The sequence below is a fragment of the Stenella coeruleoalba genome (genome assembly GCF_951394435.1).
Source record: "Stenella coeruleoalba genome assembly, chromosome: 8".
In the NCBI taxonomy this organism is placed as follows: Eukaryota; Metazoa; Chordata; class Mammalia; order Artiodactyla; family Delphinidae; genus Stenella; species Stenella coeruleoalba.
Genome location: NC_137154.1, coordinates 38,256,400 through 38,281,895, shown reverse-complemented (window position 1 = coordinate 38,281,895; position 25,496 = coordinate 38,256,400). Strand labels below are relative to the sequence as shown.

The following is a 25,496-nucleotide window of genomic DNA, read 5'->3' as shown; positions in this document are numbered from 1 at the left end:
TTTCCTAGTGTTCTACTGACTTCATGGGAATTGCTGGGTATGGCAGAATCTGCCAGCTGTCCCCCACTATCCATTCTCTTCTTTCTGTAAGAAGAACTTCTAGCAGGGCATATATGGCTGTCAAGAATAGAGACCAGGGACTTCCCTGATGGCCCAGTGGTTAGGACTCCACACTTCTACTGCAGGGGGCATAGGTTTGATCCCTGGTTGGGAAACTAAGATCCCACGTGCCGTGTGGTGTGGCCAAAAAAACAAAAAAAGAAAGAAAAGAAAAAGAATAAAGACCACACCTTCTAGCCTCTCTAGATATAGCCACATGGCCAATTTCTCCCCAGTGGGATGGGAGAGGATCTGTGCAACTTCCGCATCATGATTTGAAAAGACATTAGGCCTTCCTATTGTCCCATCTTTCTTCTTGTCGGTTTAAATGTAGACACGATAGTGGCAATTTCAGTAGTCACATTAAACCATGAGACAAAGTCATGTAAGAAGGCTGGCAAAGCAACATTACAGAAGGAGCCAAGGTCTCTGATGATTGTATAGCTGCCGCATCAGCCCTGACTAAATGTGCAAAACAAACTTTTATCCTATTTAAACCACTATCACACTGGGTCTCTCCATGCCAACAGTGGAACCAAAATTCTAATGAAAACACTGGGGCTTGGGGCTTCCCTGGTGGCACAGTGGTTGAGAGTCCGCCTGCCGATGCAGGGGACACGGGTTCGTGCCCCGGTCCGGGAAGATTCCACACGCCGTGGAGCAGCTGGGCCTGTGAGCCATGGCCACTGAGCCTGTGCATCTGGAGCCTGTGCTCCGCAATGGGAGAGGCCACAACAGTGAGAGGCCCGCGTACCGCAAAAAAAACAAAAAACGAAAAACACTGGGGCTCATCACCACCTTGCCTAATGGGGCCCTGAATCCTTCCTGACCTTGACCATCCTTTCAACCGACTCTGAGAAGGAAGCCACAGCAGACAGGAACAAGAACCTAGACCCAGGGACTTACCAGGCCGGGTACGTCTCTCTCGTCACGACCCAAGATTTAAGAGTTCAAATAGATCTTACAGTCTATCTAGTCTTGGTATGTCAAACATGCTTCTTTGTAACCAAAGAAGACTGTCTGGTAACAGAGCCCTGGAACAATATTTATAGACGGATTCTTAGGCTGCACTTGCATTCAGCAGGAAAAAGTGCTGTGACTGATTAGTGATGTCCGTTCCATTCAAGGCTGAGCAGTTGACATCTCAGATCTAGTCCAAGGCAGAACTAGGGCTAGAACTACTACATTTCCCAAGACCAGCCCAAGGCACTCTCCACTATGTCACACTGCCTTGTCAATGGTTATTGTTTCAAAACACTGTTAAAGGGTAACAAGAAAATAAATTCACAGCAGAATCATTCTTGAGTGTCCGTGAGGACAAATAATGCAGTTCTTATTGTTTAGTGAAAAGAATAATCATTCAAGTACCTGTATTGCTCCTCTCAAGTTAATTCCAGTTTCAATGGCGACATAGTAGGATGCTTGCAGAAATGTCCTTTGCAGTAGGAGGGCAAGGAACAGAAGCACGGCTAAGACGTAGGCATTAGCAAGGAACTCTTGGGATGAGACAAAGTAAACCCCGAGAAATTGTGTCTGTTGGAAAGAGAAATTCAGAGGTGGCAGTCGTGGCCAGCAAAATGACTGCCATTGGTACCTGTTACTGGGCCATAGAGGCCATTATTATAGGACCCTCCATGCTTGCAAGCCTTGGGCAACTGTTTATGAGTGAAAAATCAGACTAGCATTCTTCTAACTACAGGGAGGGTTGCCTATACTCTCTCCATCAATAAACTTAGGTGAACAGAATGTGGCCCAGTTCTAACCTCATGCCCATAAATATGACTCTCAGCTTTTTGGCCACCAGGCCAGGGGAGCTCACTCTGAATAGGACAAGAATAAATAGAGCAAATCACAGAGCAGCCAAAACTAGAACTGCTAGAACAGATCCCACGACGTGTGTTCTCTGCTACAAAAACTGAATCAGCTGAGGCCTTGTCCCACATTCACCAACAGCGTGCACTATAGAAACTTCTGGGGAGAAAGACCAGCAGAAAACATGGCAGTAGTGCTCCCAGGCGAGAGATGGGAACTCATTGCCTATAATTGACTATTTCAGACCCAAGCGCCCCAGCCTTGTGGGCTCCTGGGACCTCCTTTTAAATATAAGGCTTCCTGCACCTCCAGCAAGATCTCAGATGATAAGTAGTGGGGGAAAAAAAACCCAAACACTTTGACTTCATTGCTAAAGATACCAGGGAACAACAGCATGTGTTTCTAAATTCATCATCAACAGCTCCTGGGAAAACTTTGATCTTGATTAAGTCCATCGCTCCCCAGCAGAGCCACATCAGTGTTTCCATGAAGACATAGCTCTCCCCTTCCGGAGACTCCGCCCTGAACTTTGCAAGTGATTTGGAAGGGTGTGGGAACTGCTGCTGCGGGATAAAGAGTGGTGGGAACAAAGTGCTGAGAAGGAGCCTGATGGCATGTCCACACCAGAGCAGGCTGAAAGGGTCAGGATTCTAAGCGGAGTCCTTCCTGTTCCTAGAGTCAGAAATTCCTACATCCTGGATACAGGCCTTTCTGATGGTAGAGAAGATCTTGTCTCTTGGTTCAACAGGCCCCTTTAACCAGCTCTCACAGCTCCATGGAGCCGGTCCTGGTTACAACTGTATGGCCCTTCCTCTGTGGCATGGGGTCTCTCCCTTTTGGGGACAGCAGGAAGCAGATATAGGGAGAAGTGAGGTCTCTTAGAAGGGGGTCCTACTGAGGCCTGAAGCCCCTGACTCTGTCTCATTTGTCCAAGTACAACAGGAAAAGGGAGAAGGGAGAAGTGAGAGGGTGGGGATGGCTGGAAGCAGCAAAATGGACCTTAAAACTAGGCCACATGGCTTAAGAACCTGACCTTACAGGGAAGCAAGGGGCAGGATACAATATTTACCAGGTGCAATGCTCACAACACGTAATGAGAAGAGTACCATTATTAGCCCAATTTTACACATGAGGAAATGGAGTTTCAGCATGGTTAAGTGGCTGGTCCAAGGTCACATGCTGATAAAGGAAAACAACACGTGAACATGAACCTGTATGATGCCAAAATCACTACCGTAGATCCACTACTTAAGTCTCATCCAGTCTTTTGACCTTGAGTCTCCTGCTGTCAGCTACAAGCTTGTGACTTGTGGGGGACTGAAAGATGCCCACCTGCATGGTTCTGGGTCAAAAATGTAGTCATCCGGGCTTGGGAAAAACCTGGTCCTGTGTAACATGCCTTGGAATTCTTCTGTTCTACCAGCCTCTGTAGAGACCCAGCTCTGGAGAATAGAGTCCATAAAGCCACAAAGCACATCATGGGGGTTTATCTCAAAGGAAATAATTTAACATAAGGAAAGAGCTGTATGTGCAAAGATGTACTATCTCTGGATTATAGCAGGGGGAGAGTGCAAAAATCCATGTAAATATCTAACCACAGGGAATGGGTAAGTATATTAGGAGACTCATGGGAACGCTATGCCACCAAGAACCCCAGTTACCACGAAAGCTCTCGAGCAGCATGGAATGGCGCTCATTCACTGTGTCACAATGATCAGAAAGCACATACGCTGGGGAATGAGGGCTAGAAAAATCAACCGATCTCATTGGTTAGGCTATGGGCACTATTTATTAAATGCACTCATCCGTATTTGTACATTTTTCACAAATTCTCATTTTTCAGATCTAAAGGCAAAGCCTTGACCCCTTCCCCTAACAACACACACACCCTAGGGTCAGAAATAATATTTATTTGGATCAAGAATTTTGTGACCTGTTAAAATGACAATCTGCTTGCAGGTATAAGTCATTGATTGGGTCATTATTTGATCTCTCTTCAAAGAGACAGCATAAAAGAGATGGAGGCCAGAATGGCTACATTTTGATGAAGAAGTGGGTTCTAGACTAGCCAAAGAGGGCTAGGATGCTGCCCAAGGAAGGCAGGCCCTGGGAAGCTTCAAATGGCTGTGAGAGCACCGGCACTGCCCAGCACCTTGAAGACTGGAGAGAAAAGGCCAAGGACTTACAACTTGACATTTGGCGGGTGGTAAATGCTTTGGAAGATCAGATGTCCTTGTCTCACATTTTCACAAGCTCTCAGGGAGGAAATTGTGTTTGTTTCCAGGGGTTTCCCCAGTAGCGCTCAATAAATATATTTTAAATTAATCAATGCATATGATCTTCATCCCCCATCTACTCTTTATAGAAGCTATACATTTCCCCATTTGACAGTCGAGCCAACAGAGGCCTGCAGAATGTAAGTGACTGCTGAAGAGCGCAGAGGGAGTTTGTTGCAGAGGTAGGCCTAGCACCCAGGACTCTACAGGTCTGATTCCCATCGCCCCTGCCTGGCCAGAGGTATGACTGGAAAGCCTCCTTTCCCTTGTTCTCTGGAGCTTAAAGGGGAGGGGAACACTTGGGATCTTGCTTCCAATTTTGGCAAGGGCCATAAAGTGAATTGCTTGTAGGTCCCAGTTCTGGGAGGCCCTGGGTAAAAACACTGAGAACTGTCTTTGACCACTCACAGACCAAGGCACCCAGCCATCCATCCACAACCATTTGACATTGTGGTTTAGAGCTTAGACTTTGAGGTTAGCCATATCTGAGTTTGAATTCTGACTCATTAGGTTAGCTACTGTGTCCTTAGTAAGTTCCTCAACCTCTCTGAGCTTCAGTTTCCTTACCTGTAAAATGAGGCCATTAAGGGTTTCTACTTCAGAGAGTTGTTATGAGAATCCAATGTAACAATGTAGGTAAAAATTTTTTTTAGTAAGGGTAAGCAGTAACAGTAACATCTGCATTATTCATTGAAGAATAATTTCTCCTGTGCCTCCTGGGTGTCAGGCACGGAGCTGGGCACATAGAGGTCAGACAACACAGGTCCTGTCTTAGGAGACTCAGGGTCAAGTTGAGGAAAAAGAAAAGGGGTGCTTTGATGGTGCAAGCATAGGATATTATGGGAGCACAGAAGAGGAGCATCTAATTCAACCAGAGGAAGGCTTCCTGGAGGAGGTGACATTGGAGATGCATCTTGGCAGCTGAGAGGGGTTAGTGATGCACACCAGACCAGAGCAGCTCATGGGCATTGTTGTAAAGAGACCAACCCACACGCTGACATCACAAAATCATAGAAATGGATATAAGTTCTCAAAGTACCCACAGTGATAGCCACAAATATAGGCGTCCAAATGGGGACACAGATATACACAGAAAGAGACATACCAAGAGACACAGGGACAAACAGAAGGAACATACGCATACACTCATAAGCAGGTCTCAGGAGAACTCATTCAGAAACAACACACACTCACTAACCTACACATGACTCCCACTGAGGTTTAGAGGCCATTCGAAGCTTTGGCCCTGAGATCAAACCCAGACTATTCTTTTTTTCTCTACTCAGCTCACAGCCTAGAGCAGTGCTGGCAGGTTTCAGATGCCAGCAGTTCTTTATAAATCCTTGCCCGCCTGACAGATCGGAGGCATTCATGGCAGGTGACAGATTGCTGGAGGGGGTTGGGTGAGAGAGGGGGCTGGAAAGAGATCTATTGTGGGCTGTGCACAGCCTGGGTCCCAGCTTTCCTTGGGGAGTGGCAGGGGGACAGGAGTGTCAAAGATCTAGCAAGCTATATGACACTTCCAACAATAAAAGAAGAGATAAGAAATGCTTGTCCTTGAAGATGCCAAGGGCGGTATGATTCTTGCCAACTGTGAGTATCCTGGCAAGGGAAGAGAGGACAGGGCAGCCACTGATAATAAAGTAAACAATGGGTGCCTGGCTGTGCTGACTGCAGCAGGATGGATTCAGGCTGAGCAGAAAGAAGGGCTTTCTCGCTGAGAGGGCTGTTAAACATTGTGACGTGTAGCTAGAGAGCTTCCTTCTTTGTTCAAAAAGACCAGAATAGCACCTGTCTCTCTGGGTTAGAGCTGCCTGCCGGGAGGCAGTGGGGTGAACCAAGTAACTTTTTTTTTTTTTCTTTTTTGCAGTACGCGGGCCTCTCACTGTTGTGGCCTCCCCCGTTGCGGAGCACAGGCTCCAGATGCACAGGCTCAGCGGCCATGGCTCACGGGCCCAGCTGCTCCGCGGCATGTGGGATCTTCCCGGACCGGGGCACGAACCCGTGTCCCCTGTATAGGCAGGTGGACTCTCAACCACTGCGCCACCAAGGAAGCCCCGAAGTAACTTTAATAAATGACCCCTTTCCCCCACTTTCTGGGCCCAGAAGCCCAAATGAGAATTAAGCCATATCCCAAGCAACCACACGATTGAGGACTCTTTGTTGCTGACGCTGGAGACTATATTTACTTTCAACTCTCGTTTCTATGTCTGTAATTTGCTGATTGTATTTGGGCTGCAGGGAACAAATATTAAATTTGATAAGGCCTGCTGCCACTGAGGCAGTGCCATCTGTCTCGGTGATTTGTGTGCCAACAAGTAACTGAGACAAGAGCGTTCCAATGAGAGGGCAGCAAATCCCAGGGTTTGTGTATAAACAAAGAGAAAAGAGAAGGCAAAGCTAACATTCAGATGAACTAATATTCTAAGTGTTGTTCTCACCATCTCTTTGACACATCCGCCGTCAGAGTTCTTAGGAGACTGGCATAAGAGTTTTGGGAAACATAGGAAGGAGAAGACGATGTGGACAAGCTGATAAGGGCTCTGGCTGGTGTCACTTCCCCCTAATATTAACAATTGGCTCCATGCTGCTGCAGTTTTATCAATATGGAGTATTTAGGGGTCACCTAAGGTCAGACTGAACCTGAAGGTGACACTCCTGCGGACAAGAGAAGCAGTCTCTTTCCCCCTCTTTTGAGGGCAAATAAAGTTCAGCGGCTCAAAAGCCATTGAAGTCTAAATAAGCAAAAAGTCTTCAAAGTTTTTTTTTTTTTTAGGCTTTCTCAAATTTCTTTTTTAAGAAATTGATACATTATTTAAGCATTTTCTAAAAGCATAAAAATTGTGAAGTACAGTAAAATTTTCATAAAATTTATTTCAAAGTTAATAGTCCTCACATTCTTGATTGAACAAGAAATCTACCCATCTTAGCCTAGCCAACTCCTATGCATCTGTCAAGGTCCCATTCAAATACCCTCTCCTCTACGAAGCTGTCATGATCACTGGCTGAGTTAGTCACTCCTTCTTCCCTTAGTTCCTTGTATCTACTTCCGAGTAGTAGTATTTAACACATGGTATAAAAATATTTTATTTAGATTTCTCTCTCCTCCATTGGGTTTCACAATCCTTGGAGCCAGCGGTGATGGCTTGATAATAATAATCAATTTAGCATCATGATTGTAAATGCCCAGACTATGGAGTGAAAGAGACTTGGTTTCAAATCCTGACTCTGTCACTAACTAGCTGAGAGACCCTAGGGAAAGTTACTTAACCTCTTTGAGCCTCAAGTTCCTCATCTGTAGAATGGGAATTAAAATACCTACCTTATAAGTTGTATGGTTATGTGAATTATATCTCAATAAAACTGTTACAAAAAAAACTTACCCTAAAGGGCTGTTTTAGGGATTAAATGAGATAGCAAATGGATAACTTCTGCACACAGCCAGGCATGTATTAAGCAGTCAATAAATGGTTGTTATTATTGTTAATCTCCTCATCGTAACCATTGCCTCTATACTCTGACAGCCTAACCCAGGTCTGGCACATGGTAGGGTTCAATAATCATTTGCTGGGCTTCCCTGGTGGTGCAGTGGTTGGGGGTCCGCCTGCGATGCAGGGGACATGGGTTCGTGCCCCGGTCCGGGAAGATCCCACATGCCGCAGAGCAGCTGGGCCCATGAGCCATGGCTGCTGAGCCTGCGTGTCCGGAGCCTGTGCTCCGCAACGGGAGAGGCCACAGCAGTGAGAGGCCCGTGTACCGAAAAAAAAAAAAAAAAAAATCATTTGCTGAGTAAATCAGACAAACAGACTTGGAGTGTCTCATATTCCCGGCCAAAAGTACTCAGCTGATTAATTATACCTCTGGAAAAAATTCATATGAACCTCCTGAGGATTAAATGGTATCTGCAATTTTGAAGCCCACGAGATGAATAACATTACACAAGGGAGAGTCGTAAATTAGTAGTCAGATCCCTAATTAGTAATTCCCTGCATCATTTTTGGACTATTTGTGGTTAAAAGGTTATAATGATGTTCTGCTGGGAAAATAAGACTCTGAATTTTATTAGAGGTGAAAAGTTTTCCGCTTCGTGACCATCTAAACCTAAGTGGCAGCAAAGAAACAGATGGAAGAATTAAGTACTCCACCCTCACCCCCAGAGTGGATGTTATTGCCCCAAGGAAGGAAACTAAACCCCAGAAAGATTTTTCTGTCGCTGTTGTCCGACAAATTTCAGTCTATAGCATCTTTAGAGCTGGAAAGGTCATTGGATATCATCTAGTCCAATGGGCTTCAAATATTTTTAAGACATGGAACTCTTTTTAAAAAAGAAATTTTAATGGGCAAGTCTAACTTATTAATAAAACTGGGGCAGCTTTTAATAAAATTTGTAGTGGAGGGAGAAAAAGCCCTACACACGGAGGTTTCCCACTCTCCTCCCCTCAACAGCAGCCACCAAGATGGCCCTGCAGAACCTTGAGTGCTGTGCATATACAAAACTGAAGAAGATAGATCCCGGAAAAGTTATTTCGAGTCTGTTAAGATGACATGAACTAAAAGCTAACAAATAGAAGCTCTAGACACTGGATAAACAAATGCACTTCCTGCAACCTTCCGAATGATGACGTAACTGAGAGAGGTATTATGGTGACTATGGTATGGTGAAAAGAGCAAGGCGCCATAAATCCTCTAGGGGCACAAGCTTGCCTTCTAACATTTCTGTTGACCAGATGCAGAGCATCTCCTAGAGGGGGATATTGCTAAGGGCTCTGTGCATCATAAGGAGCTGCCCCGTTGCAGCCACAGCTCACACACTTCTGCCTCTTGCCCTTTCTCACCCGTGAGTGAAAACCTTGCAAAGGGTGCCTGCTCTACCCCTCGGTGGCCTACCTTGGGCTGGAAGACGCGATTCTCCTTCCCAAGGTGGTCCACGATTCCAAAGATGCACAGTGGCCCAGCGAAGCCCAGCAGGTCAGCCAAGATGCGGAAAGTGCTGCTGAGGACCAGGCGCCTCCCGAAGGCATGGCAGAGGGCCTGCCAGATGGCCCGGGCACCCTGTGTGCTTTGCATGTCCTTCCGCTGTCCAAAGAGACCCATGGCCAGGTCAGAGTGGCTGAGGGCCCGTTCACAGCAGGGCCCAGCCTCCCAGGATGCTCCTGGCTCCTGCTGCCTGGGGAAACCCAGTGGCATCTGCTGCAAAAAGGTGAACTCCAGGAAGAAATTATGGAACCACCAAGTGTGTGGTTGTGTGGGTCCATATGGGGACCCAACATGGTCCAGGTGGGGAAACTGAGGCCAGATGATGGCTCAAGGTCACAGAGCTGGTCAGGGACTATGTGGCGAGCACAGCACTGTAATGAGGGAGTAAATATGCCAGTCCAGTGCCACTGTGTCTGCCTCAGTGTCTCCCCTTGATGCTAGGGCAGAAGCAGCAAAGGAGCACTGGACTGGGAGTCAGGCAACAGGTTCTACTACCTACCAGCCATGGGCCAGCTCTGGGGAGGTCACAGCCTTTCTCAGGGCCTCAGTTTCCTCATCAGTGATTTGGAAAGATGCCTGCCTAGCTCAAATCATAGAGTTATTGTAAGGATCAGGCTACTAATGCCCCTGCTCTCCAAATGGATGAAAATTCCCACCTTTACAGTCACTGGGCTCCAAAAGGAACAGCACAGGGCATGGGAAATCAGTACCTCCCTTCAGGGCCTCAGTTTCCCCACATGGACAATGAAAGTGTTAGACCAGACGAGCTAAACTGTGAGGGCCATTCCAGCTGTGGCTGTCCTATGAGTCTTTGGTCTTGGACTTGTCCCTGGTTCACTGTGTGACTTAGGGCAAGCCTCTTCCTCTCACTGGGATTCAGTTTCCCCACTGTCCCATCAAGGGTTTGACCTGATACTTTCTGATGTCCCCATCTGTGACTCTAAACTAGAGGGCAGGGAATGGATGGTGGGGCCATGCCCCCACTGACCTCCTGGGCATCAAAGGCCTCGCAGAGCCGCTGGTAGTTGGTGAGGGCCCTCATGGCAATGGGCAGCTTCCCAATGGCTCGGAGATCAATGGGCTTCTTGTGGGCAGTCTTGATGAAGGCGTTCATCCACCAGTAGGTGCCTTTGGACAGCAGGTTCACGAAGGGCTGCAGGAAGCGCACCCCCAGGTCCTGCAGGTCCTCTGGGGGCTTCACTTCCCTCGGCATCTTGAAGAAGATGTATCTCTGTGGGGCACACGGGTCACTGAGGATGGGTAAGTGCACCTTCTCACCACCCTCCATTCTGCCTCGGCAAAGATCTGGGGTTGTGACATCCCACCCTTGACCTCTAATAGATGGGGCCATCATTTGCCTATTCCCAGGAAGAGGATCCCCCCAACTCCTCTTGGCTACCAGTGCCAGGGCCTCCTGACTCATAACCCTTCATCGAGGGCCACTCTGAATCCCCTGGGGTGGGTTGGGTTGGGGAGGAGCAGGAATCTCCCATATACCATCTTCTCCTACAATTCTGAAGATGCCATTGTGTTTCATGTAGGGTTTGCAGAATGTGGAGTCATGCAGACCTGGGTTTGAATCCTGCCTCCTCCGCTTACTAGCAAGGCGTCTTTGGACACATCTCATCTAAAGTGTATCCTCATCTAAAAAGGGGATGATGTGAGGGTCAGTGGACGTAGGGAATATAGAAGCCTCCATAGCCTGCAAATCACCAACTAAAGCAGAGGAGTCAGAGAATGCAGATCAAAGGAGCACTTTATGCTCATCAGACTGGCACAAATTAGAAACGGCTATAGCCCCCCTTGCTGGTTGGAGAAAGGGAAAGCGCTTTCTGATTCACTGCTGGTAGGTTACAGCATTTCCAGAAGGTAATCTGCAGCATCAATTAACATTTAAAATACACAGACCCTTTGAGCCAGTAACTCCACTCCTTGGATTCTCTCCCATAGAAATAAAAGCAGCAATACATAAAGATATAGGAATGTTGAATATGCCATTATTTATGAAGGTAAAAAGTTGGCAACAGGGGCTTCCCTGGTGGCACAGTAGTTGAGAGTCCGCCTGCCGATGCAGGGGACACGGGTTCGTGCCCCGGTCTGGGAAGATCTCACATGCCGCAGAGCGGCTGGGCCCGTGAGCCATGGCCACTGAGCCTGCGCGTCCGGAGCCTGTGCTCCGCAACGGGAGAGGCCACAACAGTGAGAGGCCCGCGTACCGCAAAAAAAAAAAAAAAAAAAAAAAAAAAGTTGGCAACAAAGTGAATGCCTGTCAATAGGGTAATGGCTGAATAAATTATGGCTCATCCACACGATGGAATATTATGCAGCCATTAAGGAAGCTAAATTAACCATATCAGACTTGGAGGGAGTCACAAGGGATATCTGTTAGATGAGAAAAGCAAGCTGTGAAAAACTATGTATAATATGATCCCATTTTTATAAAACTAATATTGAAAGAAAAAACAATACTTATATGTGTTAAGAAGAAATTCTTAACACATTATATTAATTATATTAATAAAAGCAAAGAGGTATTTAAAAGAGGTATAATAAAAGGTATTATATTAATAAAAGCAAAAAATGGAAGGACACATACTAGGCTGTTAATCTGGGTTACCTGGGAAGGGAAAGGTTGGGGGAGGGGAGGGTATGACGCTCAGAGAGGGAAAGGGGGCAAGCAAAAATGATTAAAAAAAAGACATGTATGCAGCCACATTTACCACATTTACTCATTCATGTGTAACTATATGAATACATTAAAATAAGCCTCCCTGACCTCAAAAAGAAAAAAAAATCAAACAAACTCAGAGAAGCCAGTACCTGAAGCTTTTATTTCCTCTCTATGGGATTAAACCCAGACTCCTACAGCCTCAGCTGTCACTTCCTCTCCCCCTGGGAGCCTGGGGTAGAGGGCAGCTGGGCCAGATGGAATGTTCCTCCTGAAACTTTTCCCACTGGCCTCAACTCACCTTTTGGGAGCAGGTAAAAGAAGCTGACTCCTTCTAGGGTTTGGCTAAGAAGAGGGTGGGGACCCACACCCAGGCGCAGGACACGGGTCAGAAGCCCCGCCCTGGCCCAGGTGTGTCCTCAGGTGGGTGGCAGCCCAGGAGCGGCCTGCTTACCCTCACCCTGATGACGTTGACCTCCACGAGGAGCAGCATCCCGTAGAGGATCACCAGCAGCCCCGTGAGGCAGAAGCGCAGCTGCGAGAAGCCGATGGCGTGGTCGTAGAACTTGACGAACTTGATAGTCTTGGTGATGAAGGCCAAGGTCCAGTAGACTAGCAGGGCTGCCGAGGGGAGACAAGAGAGCACAGAGGATGTGTGTGCACATATTCACGTGTGTGTGTGCAACTGTGTGGAAGAGGACAGAAAATAAGTGTGTCAGGGAAGAGGTGTGTGTGCGGACAGGCAAGTGTTATGGGTGTGAGTATGCACATTTCTGAGTAAGGGGGTGTCTGTGTGTGTGAATATATGAGCATGTAATTTTGAGACGACCGTGCATACATTAAAACGTTCATGATAGGCATGTTCAAAAATAATCATCATCTTATAAGTCAAGGTGGTCAGCCAAACTTCCCTTTACAATAAATAAGAAGAAAAATAGTGGAATTATTTCTTGAATTTAACTAAGTTATAGGCACCATACCAAATAAGCACTTTAAACATATTTATCTCATTTATTTTTTATATTAGCCTGTGAAGGAAGTCCTGGCGTCATGCTCAGTTTAACGGACCAGGGAATCGAGGCTCAGAAAGGTTTGGTAACTGATCTAAGGTCACACAGCCATTAAGCGGACTAGCCTAGTGCCAGAGCCTGTGCACGTAGGCTCCACCCTACAATGGCTTCCTTGCGGAATCCCCAAGCTGGGAAGATCTTAAAGGTCCTTCAATCTAGCCTTTTCATTTAACAGATGAGGAACCTGAGGCCCAGAGAGAGGTGACATGCCCAAGCTCACTGCAAGTTAGTGACAGGCAGAGAGTGAGGGCCTAGGTCCCTGGCCCCCAAGTCCAGAGTCTACTACAGCATGATGATGCTCCTCAGGGAGCCTGGGGAGTGGGAGATACAAAAAAATGAGTCACAGTCCTGAGAGGCAGTGTGTATAGTGGTTAGAGCTGGGCCTGCAGCCAGATACCCCTGGGCACAGATCCTCTGACTTAATAGCTATGTGACCTTGGGTAAGTCATTTAACCCATCTAGGCTTCAGTTTCTTCATCCATAAATGGGAATAATAATAGTACTACCTCAAAAGTCGTCATGAGCAATGCATGGAGAACATTTAGCACAGTGAGCCAGGCACACAGTGGGCGCTCTTTGGATATCAGCTGTTAAGATATTTGTTATCTCCAGATTTCAGACCTTGGACCATAAATACCAGGAGCCATCTGTGGATTCTATCCTGTAAATTCCCACCACCCCCATCCAAATCCACCAGTAAACCACAGTCAGCTGGTGACAACAAAAGACAGCAGTAACTAAGTCCCCCTTTAGGGGGTGCTTTAGCATAGGCAGTCCTTCCCCAATTACCCCCTAGAGTCATACGCTCTGCAATATATGATATATATGATCTTATATATGATATAAGGTCAGCCTAAATGCCTAGAGCTCCTCTCTAGAGGAATCACAGAGAGGGAAGGAGACTGTCACCCTGCCTTCATCCCTAGGAGGGCCAGGACATAAATGCCAGGGCATCTCTTGGGGACAAAAGCTGGGGTCTGTCCCAGCCTGGCTCTGGGCTGGGAACTAGGTTGAGACATTGAACTGGGGAGGGACAAATGCCACCTGAGTGAGAGCATTAGGATAGAGGGCAGGAGCATCCGCTTCTGGTCCCAGCCCTCAAGACTGGGATGATGTCCCTCAGCTGGGCCAGGTCTCCAGGTCACAAGGAATCCCCTAGCTGGGGGACATTCCCCTGCATCCACACCTATACTCTCCCAACAGACTCTATCCCAGGCACCAGAACCTCTTTAGACCTTCGTGAGGGTTCCTCCTGAGGCCAAGACTTTAAAATATGTCTCAGATTGGTCTTGCCGCTAACACGTAACAGATATGGTTTGATTCGATCTTTATAAGAACGTTATGCCTTAGGCAGGGACTTACTATTCCTGTTCAGATGGGGAAACTGAGGATCAGAGAGCCTGAGGGTCTTGTCCAAGGTCACACAGGGAGTTAGTTGAGGACCCAGGACTAAGCCCAGGGGTTATTTCCACAGTCCCATCCTACAGTGCTGAGCCCTCAGCCTGTTGCCAGACACAGCAGCATTCGGTAAAAGCTTAGTGCATGTCCGAGAGAACAGGAGAAAGGAAAGAAAGTAGTAAAACACAGGGGCTGCTGGTGAGTTTTAAACTCTGAATTCCCATTACCTCTGCTTCTTCCCTCCCTTTCCTCTCCTTCATCCCCACATCCTACATATTACCAAATTCTATTTTACCTCCTAATTATCTTGAATCCATTGACTTCTGTCCATCTGGGTGGCCACCTGGGTCAGGTCACCATCATGTCTCCCCTGGACCGCCTTAAGAGCTTTCTCATGGTTTCCCCACTTCCCCTCTTGCCCTCCTCCAACCTAGCCTCCGTAGAACAATACATTTAATCAAATATGATCTCAACACACCCATGTTCATAGCAGCATTATTTGTAATAGCCAAAAGGTGGAAGCAACCCAACTGCCCATTGATGGATGAATGGATAAACAAAATATGGTGTGTGTGTGTGTGTGTGTGTGTGTGTGTGTGTGTGTGTACACACACACGATGGAATATCATTCAGCCTGAAAAAGGAAGAACATTCTGACACGTGCTACAACATGGGTGAAACCTGAGAATATAATAAGTTAAATGAACCAGTCACAAATGGACAAAATAGTGTATGATTCCACTTGTACTACGAGGTGCCTGATGTAGACAGATTCATAGAGACAGAAAGTATTATCGAATGATGGTTTCAAGGGGTTGAAGGGAGTTATTGTTTGTTTAATGGGAAGATGAAAGAGTTTTGGAGACGGATGGTAGTGATAGTTACCCAACAATGTGAATGTATTGAGTGCCACTGAACTGTACACTTAAAAGTGGTTAAAATGGTAAGTTTTATGTTATGCATATGTAAACACATACACACACACATCCCAATCCTCAATGACTTCCCATCACCCTTGGGATAAAGAATAACGCCTGTAGTGTGGCCTTCAAGGTCTTGCCCCACCTGTCACTCCAACCTTCAAAGTTCAGCTCCCTTCTGCTCTCTGCACTTCAGCTGCTGTTTTTTGCCCAGATTTCCTAATGTGCTTTGCATCTTCTGCCTCTGGGCCTTTGCACATGCTGCTCCTTCTGTCTGAAGCATTCCCCTGTCCCTTCTCGCAGTTAGTTCCTACCTATCCTTCAGTTCTCAGCTCAAACATGACATTCTCACAGAACACCTTTTGATCTCACCTGGGTCCAGGAACAAGGTTACTTCGCGGGACAATGTAAGCCGCATCATGGGTCACCTTTCTGCAGGACTCCAGACCTGTGACCGGACAGTAGCTTCCTCAAAGGGCCAGCTATTCCCCTAATACCTGCTGTCTTGCAGCTCATGGGGTGCATCCTCTTCCCTTTTCCCTGTTCTAGAATTTCTGGCTTTGTGGAGAGCAAAGCTCTACCAAAGGGGGGAGTTAGTCTTTGTTCCTTGGAGAAGGACTGGTCAATCCATGGGTGGTCATTTGTGCTTTGCGGAGAGAACATTATGCTCTTTCTGGAGAATGAGAAAATGAACTCGCCAGATGCCCAGACAGGGTGTTTCCAGGGGCACCGGTCAGCCAGGCCTCGTGGTTAATGAGAGGTCTCTGTGCATGAGGAGCTGCTTCAGACGCTGGCGCGGGAGGCTCTCCGAAGCTTGTATTTAACACCTCTCCATCTGTTGCCCCCTAGTCCCCCAACCACACTCACTTGGGGGACCCTGGGGTGGGGGCATCATCTGGACAATCCTGATGGAGCCAGCTCCCGCCTTACACAGGAAGGTAGACCTGTGATCAGCTTGGGAAACTTTCTCTGCCCACTCATGACACCGTGCTGTCTCTGGCTTAGCACAGAGAGTTCCAGACTCCAGATGTCAATTAGATGCTATGATTCCTACAAATCATAGTCTGACTTAATGACACACGGTCTGACCACAGCCTAACAGGCAGATGTACAGCCCCGGCCTTAGACATGCAGACTGAGCCTCACACAGAGGCAGATCTGTGGATTTATACCTCTGGCCTACGCACAGTCTGAGGACCCTTAGACACACAGTCTCGGCCTTTTTAAGAGCCTCCTTGGGTGCCAGACTCCTGGGATCTAAACCTGAATCTGAGGACTGCCCTGGTGGTCCCGTGGTTAAGAATCCACCTTCCAATTCAGGGGATGCAGGTTCGATCCCTGGTCAGGGAACTAAGATCCCACATGCCGTGGGGCAACCAAGCCCGTGCGCCACAACTGGAGGGCCCGTGCACCACAACTACTGAGCCCATCCGCCACAACTAGAAAAAAGCCCGCGTGCCGCAATGAAGAGCCCACACGCCGCAATGAAAGATCCCGCATGCCACAACTAAGACCCAGTGCAGCCAAATAAATAAATAAATGTTAAAAAAAAACAAAAACAAAAACTTGGCTGTGGCCCTTGACTAGCTGGTGAGACTAGTGCAAACCATTTAACTTCTGAGCCTCGGTCTCCTGGTCTATAAAAGGGAAATAATAATGGTACCTACCTCATAGAGTTGTAAGGATTAAATGAGTTAATATGTAAAATGCTTAGGATCGTGCCTGACACGTAGCAGGTGCTAAATGAGTGTTCACTGTTATTATTTGTAACCTCTCTGAGTTTCAGTGTTCACATCTGTAAAATGGGGATAGCAACAGTACAAGAGAGAGAGTGGGGGGGTTAAGTGAGATAATGCACGGAGGAAGCTTAGCACTGAGCCTGGCACACAGCACACACTCAGTAAATGTCAACATCCATCACTGTTGTTTCTGACTGGGACCCCGGCCACATGGTGTCAGAAGGTCTAAGCGGGCACTCCTAAATGTTGGCAAACCACAGGCTCTGGTCCTGGGGCCCTTCTCTTTCCTCCAGGTTACCTCATTTGGGCTCAAGATGCCACCTAGGAAGCCGTGACTATCAGACCTCCTCTGGAACGCCCAACTTGTTTATCTAACTGACCGCCTGACACTTGAGCTGGCTGTTTCAAACTCAGCTGTGGCCTAAACACCCCAACTCCTGCTCCTTTGCCATGTCAGTTACTAATACTGCTGTTCACTCATGTACTCTGGCCCAAAACCTAGGAGTCTTCCTTGTTCCTCTCCTGGCCCCTGACCTCATCTCCTACCATTCTTCCTTGGGCTCATTTGCCTTCGACCATACTAGCCTCTTTGCCAAGTTTGTTCCTATCAGAAGGCCTTTGCACTTGCTGCGCCATTGCATGGAAACATCTACCCCCAAATATCTGCATGCTCACTCTTACCAGAGACCTCCTCTGAGCATCCTATACAGACAGCAACACGGCCTTCACTCTCTACCCCTTCCCAGCTCTATGTTCTTCATAGCATCATCACTACTTGTTTGTCTGTTTACTGTCTTTGCTTGTGCGTCTCCTCCACCAGACTGGAAGCTCCACAATGGCAAGCATTTTTCTTCTCTACTTCTGAACCTCTAGCACTTAGAACAGTGCCTGGCACATAGTAAGTCCTCAGCAAACATTATCTGAAGGAACAAATGGAAGTACCTATCCCTCCCCGTTTCCCACTCCTCCCCTTTCCCTACCAATCAGCAGCTTGGGGAAGTTGGAGGTCTCAATGTTGTGATAGTAGATCACAGAGGTGACAGCAGCCATGAACGCCATCCCGGCCGGCATGTACAGGTGGAGATGGCGGGACTCGGTCACCCTGAGATAAGGGCAAGAGAGACGGAGAGAGAGAGAGGGAGAGAGAGAGAGAGAGAGAAAATGTAGATGAGCTGCGTGGTACCCTAACAGAGTGGCCCAGGCCTCGTGCTTAGGGCCAGCACACAGTGGGGACTCCAGAACACACATAACCGTATCGTTCCACAGCATATGCTGGCAGCTCTGCCCAGCCCAGACCCCAAACACACCTGTCAACTAAGGGGCCCAGGCGTTCACACAGAGATGCTATGAGAGCTCAGTGTTCAGGCTTTGAAATTCATGGCCTTCTCTCTCTGGGTTCACACTTACAGAATCTGGCATAGGGGAGCTGGCCTTGGCAGTCGCAGCTGCAAAGCTTCTGGCTTAGAACCAGCTTATCCCCCTACAGAGGCCTCAGTAGGTGGGCTCTGGTCTGGTGATAAGCCCCATAGGGAGCCAGAGCTCCCTCCCAGAACTCAGCTTCTCCACGACTGGTGAGGAGGCTCGACTTGCCTGGTCCTGGTCAAGCCCTTCCAAGGCTCCTTTCTATAGAAAGCAAAACTCAAAGGCACAGGTGATGTGGCCTCAAGTCTTTTTTCCAGCACTGCCCAGCCTGCTCTTTCTAGTGAAGCTATGGTTAGGAACCCCTCCATTCCCAGGAGGCCTCCTCCAGTCTTCTGCTTCAGTGCTGCCCTTGCTTGCGCTGCTCCTTCTATCCGGTGTGCAAAGAGTCCCTGCCCTCAAGAAGCTGACAGTAGGGAAGGAAGCAACCATGCTCAGAGCTAACTGTCTGACTAGGCAGTCTAGGGAAGTGGTATTGCAGATGGACAGAAGGCTGAGAGCACACAGAGGAGGGTGGGCAAGCAGGGAATGCTTCACAGAGGAGGTGGCACAAGGCTGAACTTTGAAGGATGAGCAGGAGTTCAACGGAGAAGGTGGGGGGCATGAGGAGAGCCATGTTGGGACCCCAAGTGGTCTGGTGGGACTAGGATATAGCATAGAGGCAGTGTGTTTCCCTTTTTCCTCGCTAGAAGAACCACAAGTTTGCTCCAGCAGCAACGCGCCCAGCCCCAGGGAATGGATGGTGATTGGTTCAAGCAGCCATGCAATTGCACACTTCTTTGTCAGTGATTGGTTTAAGAGTGGCCATACAACCCAATTCTGGCCAATGAGATGTCAGGAATGTCTGTAGAAGATGATCTCCTGCATAAAGAAGAGGCTTGTGGGCAGCATGCCCCCTTTTTCCTTGCTTAGTTGATGCCTGGAGCTGGGTAGCCATCTTGTAACCATAAGAGAAGATATGGTGGACACACAGAGTATGGCATAGAAAGATGTGGAGAAGCTGGGTTCCTGATGCCATTACTAAGCCACCACAACAACTAAAAAAGGTGGCCTCCAGATTTCTTGTTAAATGAGACTGTACACGTTGACGTTCTTCAAGCTTGACTAGTGGATAGTCTCAGTGCGAGGTCTTCGCACTGTTACAGGAGGTACAAGGCAGTCACTCGTGGGGGCACTGGAAACAACCAACACCCTGTCCAGGAGGTCTTCAAAATGCTTGCCTCTGTCCTCCTTGAAATAATTTTGAAAAACTCTGTACTCCTGTGTACATTTTTAAGTGACATCCAAAATGTTATTTCATAAGTTTAAGTACATTCATTTTTTTTTGCAATAGAAAGTAGAAATGATAAACATTTTATAAGATGAAATAAGACAGTGAATAACCATAATTGAAATAAGTATTTTATGACACGACTTAAATAGATTTTGGCTGCTTTACTGAATAATATACACCGACTTAGATAAGAAATTAGGTAAAAGTTTTATATACGGCTTTTTCCAGTGTATGGTGGTCTGGGAAAACATTCTATATTTAAAAAAAAATTCTAAATAACCTATACTGCTTTGGTTGTTCTGAATTCAGAGCATCACAGAGAAATAATACTTAAAGGAAGACAAGAAGCCCTACAGGTTAGATGCCTTACTTAATCACTAAATGAGGCTTACCTTAAACTAAACTCAAGTTCGAAGGCCACTGCTTTAACGGCCCCCCTCTGTCATCTGCCCCGTACACTTCCGGCAAGTCGGCCAACTCAGGACAGGGACTGTGGCTTCTCCTCATGTCCGTTCCCCTTCCCATCCTCCTTCATGCTCCCCTGCCCAGGGGTGCAGGCCACAGATGGAAACCAGCAAATACCGGATAAGTGCCTATGGAGGAGCTGACCTGCTCTCTGGGGCGGAGACGGCGATCTGCACTGAGCTGGAGAGGTTTGGGATCCAGGTGCTGCCCCACACAGGAGGGCCTGCTGCACAGCCAGCAGGACAGAGTCCCCAGCCGTATTCTATCCAGTCTCGCACATTCTGGGAATATACTAGCTGCCCAGGGCTCTGCCGCTCTGCACTCTGCACCCTGTCTATGCTCTAATTTCATCCTCCACTGCCCTACGAAGCAGGCAAGGCAGGGCTTATGATGCTCATTTCACAGGTAGAGAAAGTGAGACCCAGAAGGGCTGGGTGACTTGTCCCAAGTCCCACAGCTGGTGCGTGGCATAGCAGAAATGCTAGCAAAGACCCAGGTCTACCTTCTCTGCTGGAAGGGTATTTTCCCCTCTGTTGTTTTGTTCATTACAGCCGGGTGAGTATATTCTGGCCGGAGGGCTCACAAGGCATCCCTCCCATCTCTAGCATCTGTGCTGCTTTGGAAGGGGTGTTGGGATGGAAGGCGGGAGGCGGACTTGTCACCTGCTAGTTATGTGGCAGTATGCATTCTGGTCCTGCTCATCTGAGGGCTTTGATAGCCAGGAGGAGGCCCAAGGCAAGCAGTTATCACAGAGATTACTGCTGAAGCCAGGATGCAGGGACATTGGGAGTGGGAGGGTGAGGCAGTGTGTGTGTTGGTGGGGGTGAGGATCCCATCCCCCTGCCGTCCAGCTGCAGGAGCCAGGGCTGGCAGGAGTGGAATCTGGGCATAGTCTGATTCCAGCTCAGAGGGATTGGACCTCAAATATTTAAGCCAAATGTCCAGCACCCTCCACCACCCCTTCACCCAGGCAGTCACTGAGCCTTGCCGATCCTTCCATTCTTCCTTAGTGAGATGGCTGCTTCATCTCCTCCTCATCTGCACCCCCAACTGCTGACACACCACTTTTGGCTGCAGTTATCTCTCGCCTAGACTACTGCAATCAATCCTAAGCGCTGCTTCTACCTCCAGCCTCTCCCTGCTTCCACCCTGCCCTCAAGTTCTCACCTAAAAGTGCTGTGCTGATTACATCTCTTCCAAACTGCCTAGAAAATTCAACCCAAACACTCAGCCTGGCATGTGAAGCCTTCCTGCAGATGCCCCCAGTTTCCAAATCTCAGCCTCCATCACTCCCACGTGTTTCATGCTTCAGCCCCGCCGCACTGCTGCACTGCTCCCACCCTGCCTGCTTCCCCTCCCACCACTCCCCACTCGCCCACGGTACCTTTCTCACGACTCCCCGCTGGCCCTCCCTCTCTGGAACTCCTCTGCCTGTCAGAACCCTAGTCATCCTTCCAGATCCTGCTCAGAAGTCCCCTCAGCCATGAAGCTTGCCCAACTGTGCCTTCCTTTGTCCTCCCATAGTACTTACTTGTGACGTTATTTCATTTATTCTCTTAAGGAGTCCCTAAGGGTCTACGGAGCTTTCTCAGGTGCCTTGCACTGTGCATACAAAGATGAATAACATGCAGATTCCAACTCTGAGGCCTTTCTGACTTAGGCAGGAGACAGTTTGCAAATAGATATAGATGTTAACATACAGTATGACCTATGCTGTGGCAGAGGTGTGAAGACTATGCTGTGAGGTCCAGAGGCAAGGTGGGCATGGGGAGAAAGCCCATAGGAATGAGGCTAGAGAGAGGGAGGGCCGACTGTGAGGAACCTGGATGCCAGGCTGAGGACTTAGGACCTTGTAAACAACTGGGAACCAAGGAAAGATCTTAAGCAAGAGTGATTTTTTTCCCTCCAAGAAGGTAATCCCAGCAGCTTGTGGGAGAGGCTGGGCATATCCACTCTAATAGGCTCTAGGATTATTTCACCAGGCCTTGGTGTGCAGATCTGGGTCCCCTCCACCCTGCTGCACTGAGAGCAGGGCCTGGTCCTCACTGTCCAGTGCCTGGCACAGAGAGCCTGGCACACAGATGTTGGGTAAACAGTTGCTGGATTTATCAGCAAATGAAACGATATTGGCTCATGGAATGCAGCTGAGCTGGGGTCTCCCTGGGCCTTTTAGGAAGCACCCTTGAGTAGATCCACTATCCTGGGTCCTCTGAGAGTCACTCACCCATCAGACAGGATGCCCTCCGCGATCTCACACACCAGGACGAAGAGCAGCATGAAGGTCAGGATCCAGCGCAGGTTGTGCCCAGGGAAGTGGAGCCATGTGCTGTGGTGGATGTGCACCTTGGAGCTCTGACTGCCCCATCCTGCAAGGAGAGACAGGAAGAGGTGGGAAGCCTGGCTCTCCTGGAGGAGGTTTCGTGAACCCCAGGAGGGTGTAGGCATTGGGTCCATGGTGGGGATGAGGTGTGTCCCCATGACAATGCCCCAGTCTGGTACACATGAACTAAATGTCCTTGCATGAAACCCCGGACCCACAGAGGCCCACACGTGCAGGTACCCATTTTATATGCCAACTTCTTGTGTGACAAATAACCGCGTAAATAAACGTGTGGTGGAGAGCAACAGTGTAAATGCTGGTACAGTTTTTGATACACATGTGAACATAAGCTTCCTTCCTATTTCTAGTTGTCTTTGTCAACAACTAGCAACTTTTTGCTTCTGCAGCATCTTCCTCTTTTTAATTTTGTAGCAATTTTTCCTTTCTTCTCAAAAGCTGTATATGAATCTTAAGATTTGCTTTTTTCTTAATTAGAGCAAATTAACACGTTTTGGGGGAGGCAGGGAACACCCTATGAGTTGACAGAGCTAGCTAGCTTGAGAAATTCGAGGTCTTGGAGAGAGATAAAGGGGACCCTAGAAAAGAGGCACACACAACTGTCTGGGCGGTGACGCTCAACTCTGCGTAGGGCTTTCAAACGGGCGCTGGTGGCCTCCGTCCGGGTCGCTGCTAAGTCGGATCGGCTCTGCCCCGAGCCCGAGAAATTGCGCTCCGGAGACGCGCGTGCCGCGGTGTGGTTAGCTGGGGAAGCGGAGCCTCTTCTCGATCAGGGCGAGTGGAACCCCAGGATTGCCGGAGGCTACTAACCACTGTCAGGTTCAGCCCCTGGGAAGCACAGGGTTCGCAGGGCCTCCACCCAGCCTCTGAGGAGCAGGCTGCACTCCTCCCTGGGCCCAGCTGCGGCTGACGAGAAGGGTGCCTTGGGGGAGGGGTGGCCCGGCTCCCTACACAGCGCCTCTGAGGTTACAGCCCGACCCCCTCCCGACCTATCCAGCGCGTACAGAGACCCCTGCTTTCCCCTTTCTCCACCCCAGCTCTGGCCCTGCGGTGGCAAAACTTGGGGGTCCCCTGGGTCAGGAGCTTCCGTTGTGGTGCGTGCGGTTTCAGGGACACCCCGGGAGTGAGGGCTGTGCGGGTGTGTGAGCGCCGGCACCGCGGGGCACAACACAGGGCAGGGGAACCCAAGGGGGAGGCGAGCGGCGGTCGCCTGGCTGCAAGGGGACGCGGAGCGCTGCGGCGCGCAGCGCCTCCTTCTCCTCCCTCCCGACCACCGTCCTCCCCTCCTCCGCTGCTCGCCCCGCGCGCTCACCGATGAAGAGAATGGGGAAGGTGATGAAGAGCAGGAAGACGTGCGGCACCACGTTGAGCGCGTCCACGAAGCAACCGTTGTTGAGGACGCCCTGGTCCACCCGGTAGGCGGCCGAGTGGTTCTCGCTGCCGCAGAAGGCCAGGGGCATGGCGGCGCGGGCTCGGGCTCGGGCTCCAACTGCGGCTGGCTGCACGCGCCTCCCGCGCTCTGTCCCCTGTAGCTCCGCCGCCCGGCCCGGCCGTCAGGCCCCAGCCCCCACCCCGCAGGCCCCGCCCCGTTGGCGCTCCGGCTCTCCCACCCCGCCCAGCTCCTCTACCTGCGGGGCCTGAGGGGTGGCGGGGAGCCCGACCCGCCGGGCCGCGCTGGGGCCGAGTTCCAGCTGTGGCGGCCCGCACGATGCGCTGGGGGCCGCCTTGTGAGTGCCCCGCTGCGCGCGTGCGCTGGGGAAGCAGGGACGACAGGCTGGGTGGGTGGGCATGCTCGAGTCTGGATGGGAGGGTGAGGGGTGCAGAAGAGAGGAGGAGGGTCCTCGCGGCTCGGGAGTGGGCGCGGTCGGAGTCTCGAGTGTGACCTCCCTGCCCGGGGTCTGAGGTGTGAGCTCACCTGGGCCTGGCTCTCGTGGGTATAGTTAGAGCGGAGGGTCCTGGTGGGGCAGTGTGGGACAAGCCCCATCCCATATGAATAGGAAAAGCATTCAAAAACATTACCTAGGGGGGAGCTTCGAAGGTTTTCGAAAGTGGTTCCAGGCGGGGGACGTTCATAGGTGCTTTACAGCGTATCCCTCGCTTTCACAAATGGAATCTTCCAATACTCCTGCTAAGTACAGGTTAATTGCTCTCATTTTTCTGGTGAGGAAACTAAGGCTCCGGGAGGTTACATGACTGACCCAAGGTCTCACTGCCAACAAGTAGGGAAGCATAACTTGAACTCAGCTCATCGAATTTCAGCCCGCACTCCCCAGCCCCCATCTACCTCAGGCATGCGTCTATTACATGATTGACACCTCCAGCGACTGGCAGGTGAATGGATAGACTAGATCATGGCCCAAGGTTGAAAAAGAGGTGCTTGTGGAATTGTATCCAGTGAAGGCAATGGAAGGCAGCCAAGAGGGGTGGAAAGAGATAATGTCACCCTAGGCTGTATCCTTAACCTGACACAGACAGGCTTAAGGAGTTCAAGAACCTGGTGAAATCGTAAAGACAATATTATGCCTTCCTATACTTTTTGGAGAAATTCTCACAGGTCTGTGACCAAAAAAGTTTACATCCTATGAAGAAAGAAGACAAAAGGGGATTTGGGATTAGATTTTAGAAGAAATTTCTGAGTTAGGGATATGGAGCGTAAATGTATCTGTTCTCAGGAGGAGCTAGGGGGTCATCAAGGAAGCTCTCTTCAGCCCTTTTCCCTATGAGCTTCTCTGAGCCTGTTCTGAGGCTGCTTTGAGGCTGGAAGCCTTTACAAGACGCTGTCAGGAAAGGACTCAGCTTTGCCTTAGGACTTGAGAGAGGCCAGGGCAGAACCAGGAACCAGAGCAGAGGGCAGGTGGGGCTGAGTGAAGAGCTTGGGGAGGGCAGGAGCTCAGGGTTCAAAGTCCTCAGACAGTCTTCGACTTTTTGGGAATCTCTCTGAGGGCAAAAGATGTTTCCTGCAGTATCAGCCAAAATAGTGAAAACTTGGTGGCCATAAATACCCTGTACCGGTGGCAGGAGTTAATTAATCTGGGTGAATGC

At 49.2% G+C, this 25,496-nt stretch overlaps 1 protein-coding gene across 10 annotated transcripts in view; it reads right to left on the bottom strand.

Annotated features, from left to right (window-relative positions):
• The window catches only part of ABCC8 (ATP binding cassette subfamily C member 8), a 77,093-nt gene extending 52,683 nt beyond the window's left edge, over positions 1-24,410 (bottom strand). For 7 of the 10 annotated variants that reach the window (XM_079928259.1, XM_079928267.1, XM_079928265.1 and 4 more), the window contains exons 1-7: positions 23,767-24,225; positions 22,341-22,482; positions 17,940-18,061; positions 12,287-12,453; positions 10,153-10,395; positions 9,075-9,263; positions 1,468-1,632 (exon numbers count right to left, since the gene is read on the bottom strand). In XM_079928259.1, the coding sequence (XP_079784385.1) occupies positions 1,468-1,632; positions 9,075-9,263; positions 10,153-10,395; positions 12,287-12,453; positions 17,940-18,061; positions 22,341-22,482; positions 23,767-23,914 (1,176 nt within the window). In that variant the 5' untranslated portion in view covers positions 23,915-24,225. Of the gene's footprint in view, positions 1-1,467; positions 1,633-9,074; positions 9,264-10,152; positions 10,396-12,286; positions 12,454-17,939; positions 18,062-22,340; positions 22,483-23,766; positions 24,226-24,369 lie in introns of those variants that run through there. The other 3 variants (XM_079928264.1, XM_079928270.1, XM_079928271.1) reach the window with 3 other exon arrangements.
• Positions 24,411-25,496: the final 1,086 nt, after the last annotated feature.